This window comes from Neofelis nebulosa, chromosome 16 (genome assembly GCF_028018385.1).
Source record: "Neofelis nebulosa isolate mNeoNeb1 chromosome 16, mNeoNeb1.pri, whole genome shotgun sequence".
Classification (NCBI taxonomy): Eukaryota; Metazoa; Chordata; class Mammalia; order Carnivora; family Felidae; genus Neofelis; species Neofelis nebulosa.
Genome location: NC_080797.1, coordinates 47,942,404 through 47,957,226, shown reverse-complemented (window position 1 = coordinate 47,957,226; position 14,823 = coordinate 47,942,404). Strand labels below are relative to the sequence as shown.

At 36.7% G+C, this 14,823-nt stretch overlaps 1 protein-coding gene across 7 annotated transcripts in view; it reads left to right on the top strand.

Moving 5' to 3' along the window:
* TRIM37 (tripartite motif containing 37) overlaps positions 1 to 14,823 on the top strand; it is a 148,314-nt gene that overhangs the window by 31,404 nt on the left and 102,087 nt on the right. For all 7 annotated transcript variants that reach the window (XM_058703251.1, XM_058703253.1, XM_058703255.1 and 4 more), the window contains exon 9: positions 11,024 to 11,148. In XM_058703251.1, coding sequence (XP_058559234.1) covers positions 11,024 to 11,148 — 125 coding nt within the window. The remainder of the gene's footprint in view (positions 1 to 11,023; positions 11,149 to 14,823) is intronic.

Below are 14,823 nucleotides of genomic sequence, written 5' to 3'. Positions count from 1 at the left end.
CTCCAGTTCATCCATGAAGCTGCAAATGGCAAGACTTCATTTTTTTTGATTGTCGAGTAATACTCCATTGTATATGTATATATACACCACATCTTTATCCATCCATCCATCGATGGACATTAGGGCTCTTTCCATACTTTGGCTCTTGTTGATAGTGCTGCTATAAACATTGGGGTGCATGTGTCCCTTGGAAACAGCATACCTGTATCCCTTGGATAAATACCTACTAGTGCAATTGCTGGGTTGTAGGGTAGTTCTATTTTTAGTTTTTTGAGGAAATCTCCATACTGTTTTCAACAGTGGCTGCACCAGCTTGCATTCCCATCATTACTGCAGCTTTATAATAAAAGTGTTAACTCTCCAACTTCACTCTTCTCTTTTTTAGAGTTGTTTTAGCTATTCCAGGTCCTTTGCATTTCTATATGAATTTTAGCATCAGCTTATTAATTTCTTTTTTTATTATTGTTTATTTATTTTGAGAGAGAATGCGTTATGTTTATTATTTATTTTTAGAGAAAAAGAGAGCCCACATGTGCGAGCCGGGGAGAGGCAGGGAGAGAGGGACGGAGAGAATCCCAATCCCAATCTGTGACAACAGTGGGAAGTCTAACTCAGGGCTTGATCCTGAGAACCATGAGATCACATCCTGAGCCGAGATCAAGAGTCAGATGTTCAACCAGCTGAGCCACCCAGGTGCCCCATCAGCTTGTTAACTTCTACCACAAAGAGTTTTGGGGTTTTATTTAAATTGCGTTGGATCTATAAATTAGTTTAGGTAGATGTGACATCTTAATATTGAATCTTTGTTCATGAAGACTCTTTATTTAGGTCTTTTATAATTTCTCTCAGCAGTGTTTTGTAGTTTTCAGGATAGAAGTTTTTCACATCTTATGTCTGATTTATTCAGTATTTCAGAATTCTTAATGTTATAGTAAATAGTGTTTTAAAAAATTTTTCATTTCTGATTTTTTGTGCTTATACAGTTGGTTTTTGTATATTAGTCTTTTTTTTTTTTTAACGTTTATTTATTTTTGAGAGACAGAGGGAGACACATTGTGAGTGGGGGAGGAGCAGAGAGAGAGGGAAACACAGAATCGGAAGCAGGCTCCAGGCTCTGAGCTGTCAGCACTGAGCCTGATGAGGGGTTCGAACTCACGAACCCTGAGATCATGACCTGAGCTGAAGTCGGCTGCTCAACTGACTGAGCCACTCAGGCGCCCCTGTATATTGGTCTTGTATGCTTCAATCTTGCTAGATTTAGTTTAGTTCTAGTAACTATTTTGTAGATTTCTGGGTTTGCCTGCAGATAATCCTGTTATCTCTGAATACACACAATTTCCTTTTTGATCTGCTTTTTATGTAGTTCCTGTCAGGATTTTACTGACCAGAACTTCTAGTATAATGTTGATTTAAGTATGATGTTAGCTGAATGTTTAATGTAGATATTCTTTATCAGGTTTTGGAATTCTGTTCCTATTTGATGAGAATTTTCATTAGGAATGAATGTTGGATTTTCTCAAATTCTTTTTCTACATGTATCAAAGTTTATATGGTTTTCCTTTTTCTTAATATGGATTATTACTATTTTTAGTATTAAATGAACTTTGTACTTCTGGGTTAAAAACCTTGGTTTGGTCAATGTACTGTCCTTTTAATGAATTATTGGATTTGATTAGAAAAGATTTTGTGTATAATTTTTGCATTTTTATGCCTCAGAGATACTAGATGATAGTTTTCTTTTCTCAGAGTATCTTGTCTGGTATTGTTATTAGAGTAATGATGGTGTCAAAGAATTTTAAAGTATGCCCTCTTCAGTTTTCTGGAATAAGTTCTGTAGAGTTGGTGTTCCTTTAGAAGTTTGATAGAATTCACCAGTGAAGACATTTGGTCCTTGTTTTCTTTTTTTTATTGGGTTCGTCTCCCCGCACCCACTTCCCGCCAACCCTCCCCGCTCACTCCTCCCACCACCACCCCGGGGCCTTCTTTGTGGAGTGGTTTTCAACTACAAATTCAATTCCTTTAATAGACATAGAGCAGTTTATATTACTTATTTCTTGAGTAGGCTTTGGTGGTTTCGGTCTTTAAGGAATTATTTCATTTGAGTTTGCCAGATTTATTGGCACATAGTTCTTAATATTCACTTATCCTTTTTTTTTTTTAATTTGTTTTTATTTTAGAGCTCATGAGCAGGGGAGAGGGCTAGAGGTAGAGAGAGAATCTTATGCAGACCCCATGCTCAGCGTGGATAGAGCGTGACATGGGGCCCTATCCCTCGACCCTGAGATCATGACCTGAGCAGAAATCAAGAGTCGGCTATCCACCTGACAGAGCCACCCAGGCACCCCCTCTTGTTATCCTTTTAAATTTGTAGAATGCAGTGATATTACCTCTCTTTTTCCTGGTATTGGTAGTTTGTGTCTTTTTTGCCTGATCAGTTTGGCTAGAGGATATCTATTTTTCCTGATGTTTTCAAAGAACCTGGCTTTTTGTTTTTCTCTGTTGTCTTTGTTTTCTATTTCCTTGATCTTTGTTTTGATCTAATTATTTTCTTTCTTTTGCTTAGTTTGAGTTTAATTTGCTCTTTTTCTGAAATCTTAAGATGGAACCTGGGGTTAGTAATCTGAGACATTTCTGTTCAAAATATTTTCTTCCTTTGTGAGTTATTCTTTGAGCCATATTAGTTAGTTTCCAAATGTTTGGTTTTTTTCTGATTGCAGTGTCTTGAGATCAGGTTGGTTGGTGATGTTGTTCAAGTCTACTATATTGTAGATTTTCTTTCTACCTGTTTGATTATTGAGAGAGGGTTGTTGACATTTTCAGCAATAATTGTGTATTTATTTGTCTTTTCTTCTGGCAGTTCAATCGGTTTTTGCCTCATGTAATTTGAAGCCATACTATTAAGGCCCTAAATGCCTAGGATTGTTACATCCTCTTAATTGTTTCCAACATCACTATAAAATGCCTTTTTTTTTAGTTTATTTATTTGAAAGAGAGAGATGGAGAGAGAGAGAGAGAGGGAGAGAGAAAGGGAATCCAAGCAGGCTCTGCACTGTCAGCCCAGAGCCGGACATGGGCTTGATCTCATGAACCATGAGATCATGACCTGAACCTAAATCAAGGGTCAGATGCTTAACTGACTGAGCCACCCTGAAGGCATCCCTGAAATGACTTTATCATAAATTTTTTGCTTTGAAATCTATTTAAGAAAGCCACATCATCTTCCTTTTAACTCATGTTACCATGACATATCTTATTCTGTCTTTTTATTTTTAATATATTTGTTTTTAAATATTTAAAGTCTGTGTCTTAAAGGCTGCATGCAGTTGGGTCTAATGTTTTAATCTGATTGAACAATCTTCGACTTTTTTTTTTTTTTTTAAGTAGGCTCAGGCTCCATGCTCAGCATTGAAGCTCAATACAGGGCTTGAATTGAGTAATTTTTTCTGGATTTTGAGTATTATTGTCAGTGAATGACACTAATATCAGTAATAAAAAAATTAATGTAAAGGATTAATTTGAATTAAAAAAATCACACAATGATGTACTTAATAAGAGATAGATCTAGAGAATGGTGAGGAATTTAAAATGGGGAAAAAAACATTACTAGTGATAAAAAGGACTACTGACAAAGAGGGAACTGTCTACCTTAAGAATAAGAAGAGGGGCACCTGAATAGCTCAGTTGGTTAAGCATCCGACTTCGGCTCAGGTCATGATCTCATGGTTTATGGGTTTGAGCCACACATCAGGCTCTGTGCTGACAGCTCAGTTCCTGGAGTCTGCTTTGGATTCTGTGTCTCCCTCTCTCTCTGCCCTTCCCCCACTTATGCTCTGTCTCTCTGTCTCTCTCAAAAATAAATAAAACCTAAAAAATTTTTAAAAAAGAGTATGAAGATAGGACAGTTATGATTTCGTATTCTAGGATAAACTCAGAATGTAGAAAGCAGAGAATTAAATGATTTTGATAAAATCACTATAGTGAGTTTTTAAATACTTAATAAACTGATAGCACCAACTAAAAGAAGTTTGTAAGAATACAGGGTATTTGAAAAAAAATAAATTAAGATGCTTTATCTAAAAGGTATGTGGAAAAAAAATAAAAGGTATATAGGGAGCCCTGCATTCCCAAATGAAGAATACATGCTCTGTTTCAGTTCATATGAAACTGCTCCAGGGTGCCTGGGTGGTTCAGTTGTTTAATTGTCTGACTCTTGATTTCAGCTCAGGTCATGATCTCACGGTTCATGGGATCGAGCCCCTCATTAGGCTCTGCACTGACAGCACAGAGCCTGCTTGGGATTCTCTCTCTCCCTGTCTCTGCTCTCCACCCCCACCCCCCCCCCCCCCCGCCGCATGTGCACGTGCTCTCTCTCTCTCTCTCAAAATAAATAAATAAACATTTTTTAAAAATCCATAAGGGGCGCCTGGGTGGCGCAGTCGGTTAAGCGTCCGACTTCAGCCAGGTCACGATCTCGCGGTCCGTGAGTTCGAGCCCCACGTCAGGCTCTGGGCCGATGGCTCAGAGCCTGGAGCCTGCTTCCGATTCTGTGTCTCCCTCTCTCTCTGCCCCTCCCCCGTTCATGCTCTGTCTCTCTCTGTCCCAAAAATAAATAAAAAACGTTGAAAAAAAAAATTTAAAAAAAATCCATAAAAAGGAGTTTACAAAATTATTTGCAAAACCAGTATTAAAAAAATCATTTTGCAGTGCCTGGGTGGCTTGTCTGTCCAACTCTTGGTTTTGGCCAAGGTCATGATCTCACAATTTTGTGGGTTCAAGCCCCACATCGGGCTCTGCAGTGACAGTGTGGAGCCTCCTTGGGATTGTGTGTCTCTCTCTGCCTGTTTCTGTCTCTCTCAAAATAAATAAATAAACTTAAGAAAAAAAAGTTTCAATACCTAGCCAAGTACTTAGTTATATAGAAGTCTGAAGAAATTTCAGAAACTTATGTAAAGAACATGTTCTGTGACCACAGTATAGTTAAGGTAGACATCAAAAACCAACATTATTTTAAAAATCATATGTATTCAAATATACATTGAAATATTTTAAATATCTACATTGTTCTTGAGCTTAAGAGATATTGCAATTGAAATGATAAATTATTGGGGTGCCTGGGTGGCTCAGTCAATTGAGTCTGACTTTGGCTCAGGTCATGACCTCATGGTTTATGAGTTTGAGCCCCACATCGCTCTCTCTGCTGTCAGCACAGAGCCAGCTTCAGATCCTCTGTCCCCTCCTACCCTCTACCCCACCCCTGCATGTGGGCTCGCTTGCTCTCTCTCAAATAAACATTTAAGAAAATTTGTAAGAAAATAAAAAAATGATAAATTATTAAAATACCAGACTTCGCTAATGGATATTTAGAAGAAGACATAGTCTAAAGTGCAATTTAAGAAAATTATGAATGAATGGTGTTCAACTAAAGAGGCTAATAAAGGAACAATAGTGTAGAAGCATAAGATGGAAAGAAATCATGAAGATAGTGATGTAATTCACAAAAAAGAGAGCCATGAAATAGTTGGGAGTATCAGCATACCCAATATTGGATCTTTGAAAAGCATGCATTAAATAGAAGATAATTCTAGCATGGTTATCAAGAAAAATGGAGGAAGTGTTCAGTATTGTATTGGGAAGAAGAATTGGGATATAACTACAGATGCCGTAGAACTTTAAATAATAATCATTTTTAAAAGTAAATATTTATACCAGTGTTCTGTGTGCTTTACAAATATGAGCAACATTATTGAGGTAGAATCTACATGACGAGGATAATTTTTAGAAAATTGTAATTGTGTAGAGTCACTTAAGAAAGTATATAACTTAAACAAGAAACATTAAGTAAATTATATTGTTGATAAGTCTCCTTCTAAAGACATCAAATTCAGACTAATGGAAAATTTTTACCAAATTTTTAGATGTCTTTTGCCTATCAAGTAATTTTTTCTTAGAGCATACCAAAGTACTAGATCTCATTCAAGACTGTATAACACTAATATTAATAACCAGTTGTCATAAGAACAGTGTAAGAAAATTAAAGCTCAATATTTTATTTTTAAAGTTTATTTACTTGAGAGAGAGAACATGGGGGAGGGATAGAGAGGGAGAGAGAGAGAGAAACCCAAGCTGGCTTGGTGCTGTCAGCGCAGAGCTTGAGGCAGGGCTCGAACTCATGAACTGTGAGATCATGACCTGAGCTGAAGTCAGATGCTTAACTGACTGAGCCACTCAGGCACCCCAAAGCTCAATTTTATTTTAACATAAATGCCAAAATCTTAAATATATACTGGCAGTTAAAAAGCAGTAGGATACATACAAAAACAAATGAGCGCAAGACCAGTGGGATGGCTCAGTGGAGTATGCGACAGTTGATCTCAGGATTTTGAGTTCAAGTCCCAGGTTGGATGTAGAGATTACTAAAAAATAAAATCGTAATAAAGAACGAAAAAGCCAGGTCAAGTAGGGTTACTCAAAGGAATGAAAGGAATGTTTCACTATCAGAAAAATCTTCTTGATTATATAAACTCAAGAGATTACAGAGCAAAACTATATGAACATTTAAATAAAAATGAACAGGATAATATTAATTTTTAAAGTAACATTATTACATTTGGTCCTCATTCATGGCTAAATTACTTAGCAAACTAAGACTAAAAAGGAACAAGTTTGAGCCCTGCATCAGGCTCTGTCCTGACAGCTTGGAGTCTGGAGACTGCTTCGAATTCTGTGTCTCGCTCTCTCTCTGCATGTCCCCACTCGCTCTGTCTCTCTCAAAAATAAATAAACATTAAAAAAATAAAAGGGAACTACATTAAATTTATTTTATTCTTTTAATCTTTATTTTTGAGAGAGAGAGAGAGCTCAAGCAGGGGAGGAACAGAGTGAGCGAGAGAGAGACATGGAATCTAAAACAGGCTCCAGGCTCCGAGCTGTCAGCACAGAGCCTGATGCGGGGCTTGAACCCATGAACCGCGAATTCATGACCTGACCTGAAATCGGACACTTAACCAACTGAGCTACCCAGGCACCTATACATTTAACTTTATTTTATAGGAAACAGTCTAAATGGTAAAAATTGTGAAGCTCTGATAAAGAATCCAGGGTTGCTTCCTATTGTCGTTTCCGCTACTCCTGTGTATTAAATTAAAACAGTAAATATGGTACAACTATATATATATATAAATTAAAAAAAAATTTTTTAATGTTTACTTTTGAGAGAGAGAGAGTGTGACCAGGGTTGGGGCAGAGAGAGAGGGAGACACAGACTCTGAAGCAGGCTTAACTCATTTGTTCATAATGAGCCACTCAGGGGCTTCAAGACAATAAATGTGGTAGAAATATATTAAAAGGAAGATATAAAATTGGTTATTTGTAGAGGATATGGTTATCTATGTAGAAAGTATGTAACTTACACCTTTTTAGTGAGCTTATCAAGACAAATCAAATATCGGAAATAATCGGCTAGAAAACTTAATTGAAAATAATCCTGTTTGGGGCGACTGGGTGACTTAGTCGGTTAAGCAACTGACTTTGGTTCAGGTCATGATCTCACAGTTCATGAGTTCGAGCCCCGCATCAGGCTCTGTGCTAACAGCTCAGAAAATAATCCTGTTCATAATATAACAAAAACTAAGGATTTTGAATAAATCTAATAAAAAGTGTTGGGGACCTTTGTAAACACTAGAGTTGAATGAAGAAACATCCTGTATCTCATTGATTCTCAGATGTATATTATGCTATTTTGATATGGGATATGTCTTGGGCGCCTGGGTGGCCCAGTCAGTTAAGTGTCCAACTTTGGCTCAAGTCATGATCTTGCGGTTCTTGGGTTCAAGCCTGGCATGGGGCTTTGTGCTGACAGCTCAGAGCCTGGAGCCTGCTTCAGATTCTGTGTCTCTCTCTTTCTCTCTGCCTCTCCCCCACTCGCGCGTTTGTGCTCTCTCTTCATCTCTCTCTCAAAAATAAACATTAAAAAAAATTAAATTTGAAATGGGATGTGTCTTAACAGTTAATACAGCCATAATTTAGCAAAGATTTTTTTTCATACTAGCACATGAAATAGTTAATGTTTAATAATTTATAGCCTACTACATTTTATGGAATATGGTGTATTTATGCAGGGGAAGATTCAGTGTTATAAAGGTGCTATTGATACCATTCTACAAGTGCAATTCAGCCTTTATTTCAACATAAATTTTCTAAGAATTTGGTAAAATTCCAATATTAATGTGAAAGAGCAAGGGGCCCCATATAGCCAGCATAGTCTTAGATTAAAAAAATAAGTTAAAATTCCTGTCATATATCAAGACATAATGTGAAAACATAGTAATTATGACACAAGTTTCAGCACAAGGACAGTTCGAGAAGATAACAGAATAAAAAGCCCAGAAACAGAACCCCAGGTATGTGTGGAGACTTGATACATTACATGACAGAAATGGAGAAGGATGGGCCTTTCAACAAATATTGGCATTTGTACATGTGGGAAATAAAATTTGATCTTCATTTTATACACAAGACTTAGTTCCAGGTGGACTAAAGACCTAAACATCAGTAGCAAAATTTGATTATTTTTAGAGGAGTTTAGAGGAGAATACCTTTGATGTGGGATAGAGGAAGATTTCTTAAGGTACAGTAGGTACAAAATAGAAAGATTTGAATGCATTAAAATTCAAACTTTAAAAAAAGAAATTCAACAACTTGGATGACAGGCCATAGACTTGGAAAAGATACTTGTTACTCCTAACCTGAACAGGAATTGCTATCCAGAATTTATAAAGAAATACAGTTTAATTCTAAATAACTAAAGCAATCTCAAAAAGTAGGCAAGGCAGATGAACAGGTAGTTTACAGAAGTGTACAGAGACCAGTAAATGTGAAGTTTCATTGCTAGTCTGGTAAATATAAACTAAAACCACAACAAAATGCCATTTTACACCCATTAGTTGGCAGAAATTAATAGGTAAAAATGTAAATGTTGACAATATACAGCAGTGGGAACTTGTGTAGTACTTATGTAAACTATGTTGGAGAGCAGTTTGCTAATATCTGCTAAAGTTGTCATATGCTTCAACCAGTAATTCAAATCCTAGAGAAACTTGCATATGTGTACAAGGAACTGCACAAGGGTCTTCTCTCCAGAGTTTTAATAATGAAGAATGGGAATCAACCTGAATGTTCATTGACAGAGAAAAATAACATATTCATGCAATGATATTCTTTAAAACTGCTGAGATGAGTAGCTCTGTAGATACCAATAAACAAATCTCAGAAGCAATGTTAACTGAAAAATGTAGGCTACATGGTGATGTAGCTTGGTCGTATTTATGTAAAATCTAAAAACATTCAGAACATTGCTGAACATGTAATACATGTGGAAACACAGGGTAGTGATATAAACTTGAGTGAGTTACCTTTGGAGGAAATGGGGTCAAGGAAGGACACTCATCATAGGCATTAAATATTTATTTATTTATAATTTTTTTGAAGTTTATTTTGAGAGCAAGAACATGTGAGTGAGAATGGGGGAGGTGCAGAGAGCAAGGGAGAGAGAAAATCTGTAGTAGGCTCCTTGCTGCTAGCGCAGAGCCCCGTGTGGGGCTCCATCCCCTGAACCATGAGATTATGACCTGAGCCAAAAGCAAGTGTCAGATGCTCAACTGACTGAGCCATCCAGGTGCCCCACATTCAATAAATATTTTATAAAAGCTGTAGGTTTTGATATTTGTCATATGATACCAGTCATATCGTATCATATTATTCTTCACGAGTTATAAGCAACTGTCATTTAAAAAATATAAACCTAACTGTAGTGAGTATTATGAATATCATCTGTATGGCATTTGATAGTGTATTACTTTGCTAGGGCATCCCTAACAAAATAACACAGACTAGGAGGCTTAAACAATAGAAATTTATATTCTTATAGTTCTGGTGACTGGGAGTCTTAAGATCAAAGTGTCAGAAGTTTTGTTTTCCCCTGAGGTGTCTCTTGTAGACACTGCTTTCTCTTTGTATCCTCTAAAGACCTTATTTCCAAATATAGTTAACATTCTGAGTTACTTACTAGGGGTTAGGACCAACAGGAATTTGGTGGAGGCACTGTTTAGCCTGTAACAGTTTATAAAGCTGTCTCACATATGGCTTCATACTTGTTACAACAGTCCTAGTGAAGTAAGCAGTGGTAGATATGATTCCAGTTTTACAGATAAACAGACTCTGAAAGTCATATGATTAGTGTGGGGCAGAATTAGGACTTCAAATTGATTGTCTGGAGTAGAAAGTCTTTTAACTATTATGCTTATTTTACCGGAGTTGAATTTCTCAGTTTTTAACCTTTGGCACTACATAATGTAGTGTTTTCCAAATTGATGGAAGTTGAGACTTCTCTGGGTCTGTTACATCCTAACATTTCTCTCTCTCGGAATGCAGTTTGAGAAATCCTCGTTTGATGGCTATTGACCTATAGAGTTTTGTTCATTAGTATATGTAATAACTTCTCTATGCCAGTTGTGTTTGCTTATAGTTGGATTTATGCTAACGTGCAAGGTGAGAAAAATGCATTAAAATCAAATACATTTCTTGGAGCGCCTGGATGGCTCAGTCGGTTAAGTGTCTGACTTCGGCTCAGGTCATGATATCGTGGTCTGTGAGTTCGAGCCCTGCGCCGGGCTCTGTGCTGACAGCTCAGAGCCTGAAGCCTGCTTCGGATTCTGTGTCGCCCCCTCTCTCTGCCCCTCCCATGCTCATGTTCTGTCTGTCTCTGTCTCTCAATAATAAATAAATGCTAAAAAAAAAAAAAAAAAAATCAAATACATTTCCTCAGTGACTTTACTGTTAGAATGGAAATAATTTAGATCCTTTGTAGATTCTTAACTCTCAAAACCACTTTGAAAGAGTCATTCTATTTTTATCTCATTTTTTTTCTAGAATATGACCAAAATAATTCTTATTTTTATTCTTTATTGAGGATTTTGTGATGCCAGTGAATATTACTTTTGTTTATTTGACTGTTTTCCTCACACAGCTGCGGTCTTGTAGTAAGAGTGAGTTGATATCTAAGAGCTCAGAGATCCTCATGATGTTTCAGCAAGTTCATCGGAAGCCCATGGCGTCCTTTGTTACCACTCCTGTTCCACCAGACTTTACCAGGTGCGACATAGTTTTTTAACTTGATTTTCATTTAACGTTTATGTGCATATGCACATGCTTCTTTCAAAAGAATGTTAGTTTTCCTAATTAACTGCGTTTTTTAAGGTGTTATTTATAATGATGTGGTTTAGTAAACTTTATATACATGTAAATCTGGTTAATTCTGGTGGAGTTACACTTTTGACTGTAAAGAGGTGATCTTGAATTAGGAGTTAGTTTCTTCCTGGAGTATCACCTTCTGTAGAAAAAGTAACTGATCCCAATTTAATCACTATCTGTTCATTTTTTTAAATTGATATATAATTGACATGTAACATATTAGTTCCAAGTGTACAACATAATGGTTTGACCTTTTCAAGTATTGCAGAACGATCACAGTAAGTCTAGTTAACATCTGTCACCATAAACAGTTACAAAACTTTTCTTATAATGAGAACTTTTAAGATCTGTTTTCTTAGCAACTTTAAAATTTGCAGTACAGTTTTGACTATAGTCACAATGCTGTCTAGTATATCTCCATGACTTACTTTATAACTAGAAGTGTATACCTTCTGACCCTTTTTTAAAAATTTTTTTGGTATGTGTCTTTCTCTGACTTATGTAGCATAATGCCCTCAAGGTCTATCCATGATGCAGTATGGTCATTCTTTTATTTACCTTTTGAATTTAATTTATATCTCATTGTTTACATATATGTTGCCAGAAACAAAAATCAGAATATGGATGAAATGCCAGAAGATTCTGAAGGTGACATGATGTTACCTCAAGATCCTAAAAGGTGGTGGGAGGAAACAACTGGTTGTGTTCTATGCATCTTTTAGTTTTTGTCTTGGGCAGTCTTAGAATCCTTTTGAACCAGCATATTCTTTCAAGCATGTTTGCACTGTGGTATTAGACCAGTGGTTCTTGGCATTAGTTGTATGTTAGACTCAGTTGGGATTCTATTGAAAACTACCAATGCTGGTTCATACCTCAGGTCATTTGAAATAAAATCTCTGCAGATAGATTAGTCTGCTTGAACAGCAGACTGGGTGACAGTGTCACCCAGTGCCACTGGGTGACAAAATAACACAGACTGGGTGGTTTCTACTACAGAAGTTTATTCTCTTATAGTTCTGGATGCAAGAAGTATGAGATCAAGGTGCTAGGAAATCTGATTTCTGATGAGGATTCTTGCTTGCTTACAGACAGCCTTCTCCCTGTGTCCTCACAAGACCTTTTCTCTCAAGCACAGAGATCAGTGTCTGGTATCTTTTTCTCTTCTAAGGACATGAACTTTATTGAGTTAGGGTCCTTCCCACCCTTATGACCTCAGGTAATCTTAATTACCTCCTTTTAGTTTTTATCTTGGGTAGTCTTAGAATTCTTTTGAACAGCATATTCTTTCAAGCATTTTTGCCCTGTAGTGTTAGAGCAATGGTTTCTTGCATTAGCTGTATATTAGATTCATTTGGGATTCTTTTGGAAAGGTCTTGTCTCCAAATACATTGGGGATTAGAGCCTCCACATACAAATTTTGGGGGACACAGATGGTCCATAACATTGGGTGCAACTAGGCATTTGTATTTTGTTCATTTAAAATCTCCTTAGTTGGTTCCTAAGAAGAGAGGTTAAACCACTGCCGCAGATAAAAATGTTGGTATGGCAGATTTTAGTCCATCTTAGACTTTAAAGATGGCTTTGAAATACTGCCACATTTTTAGTATGTTGAAGGCTGTGTTACCTAAAGGAAATAGCCTTTGTTTTAAAAATGTATAATTGTCTTTTCTTTTTTCTCTGATATGTGGTGCCCTCTGATGGCCACAGGGCATTGATAGTACTCAACTGAATAGTGCAAGCCAGGGTTTTTCAACCTTGACATTGTTGATCAGGATAATTTTCTGTGGGGTTGAGGGAGCTTTGTTGTTTATTGTGGGATGTTTAGCAGTGTCCCAGTAGCACGTTTTCCTTTATAGTTGTGATAAAATATTTCCAGATATTGCCAAATGCTTCTTAGGAGTAAAACTGCCCCTGGTTTAGAATTTCTGGTGTAAGCCCTTGTTCCTCATCACAGATGCATTCCTGAGGATTATTACCACCCATAGTCCTATAAACAGAAGGGTAAAGTTCTTTTGACAGCCAGAACTCAGGTAGATCTCACTGACTATTAAGTCTTCATTTCTCTCTGAATTAACAAGCCAGATATAATATTCCTATTTTAATCAAGCACTGAATATTACTAAAAGTACTTGGTATTTGCTATCCTTAAGTAGATTAGGTGAACTAAGGATGTTCACCAGTATCGAAAGGCTGCCTCTTTGATAACATGGTCAGTCATTTCAGTTTTGAAGAATACCTTTTTGGAACCATTCATCACCGCGGAATGAAACGTAAGTTTTGATGTAAATACCATATATAAAGGTAAATGTTTTTCAATTCAAAGTATAGTGCATGGATCACATATCAAAGCCAGCTCTGGAGTGTTTGTCCATAATGCAAATTCCCAAGCCTATTGCCTGGCAATATTTGGAGGTGATGTCTAGATAATGAATCTTGGGCATCCTGAGTAATTCTGTCCTCAATTTTGGGAACCACAAATATAGGTAAACTCCTATGCTGATACTACTTGCAGTGTCTCATTAGGCAGGCACCTCTGCTTTAGATTTCTTTTCAATCTCTTACATCCAGTGATTGTTTTGCTTTCTGTTCCCTAACTGCCTAAGTGGCTCAGAACCCCACCAGTCCCTTTTCATTATCTTGTTTTTTTGGTGTAGATAGAAGGGACTGAAATTGGGAGGGCAGGGAACAAGGGAGGCAGGTAGGAGGGACATCAAAGAGGAAACGACCAAAAAAAATTTTTTTAAGTATGACAAATTAAGGAGCTTTCCATAGATAAAGTTCACCTTAGGACCCTTTCTCTCCCAAATAATGCTTATTTACTGCCTTACTGGACATTTTGGCTTGTAGCTTTGTTGACGTTAAGTTACAGATCAAATTTAGATGTACAAAGGCCGTGGTGAATGTTTCTAAGCTTTGAGATCTTAGGACTGGATTGCCTTAAGTTCCATCAGTTGATTTGTGATGGAGCCACAATGGAGAATAAGTCATTGAACAAGTGCGGTGTTATTTATTAAAGACTATATGTTCAGCACTATTGTGCTACACAGGGGAGAAGAGAAACTAATAGTCTTAATGGGTGTATATTCCATATTAAATAGTATAGAATTATATATTAAAATCTAGTATTTCATAATCAATTACAATTGATCTTTGAACAGTGTGGGTCAGCTGTATAATGCATCCTGTTTAATGCTGCCACATAGCACTAATTTGTTAACAATGTTATTTTTCAAAAAGTTTCCCTAAAAATTATACATGTATAGGAGTATATCACAATACCCTGGGATTGATAGAGGTTTTCTGTGCTCTGAATGTGATCATTTTCTCTTGCAAGTGACAGCTTGGGCACATCATACTATACTCTCTTGGTCAGTGAGCTTTAGTGATCTATTTTAGCTCTTTAGCTCCTAAGCTTTCTACTCCACTGTTCTGAGTTAAACGTATCATCTCCTTCTCTTATTTATTTTGTGTTTTGGTATTTATGTATGTATGTATGTATGTATGTATGTATGTATGTATGTTTGTTTGTTTGGTTATTTATTTAACCTCCAAGTTAGTTAGCATATAGTGCAATAA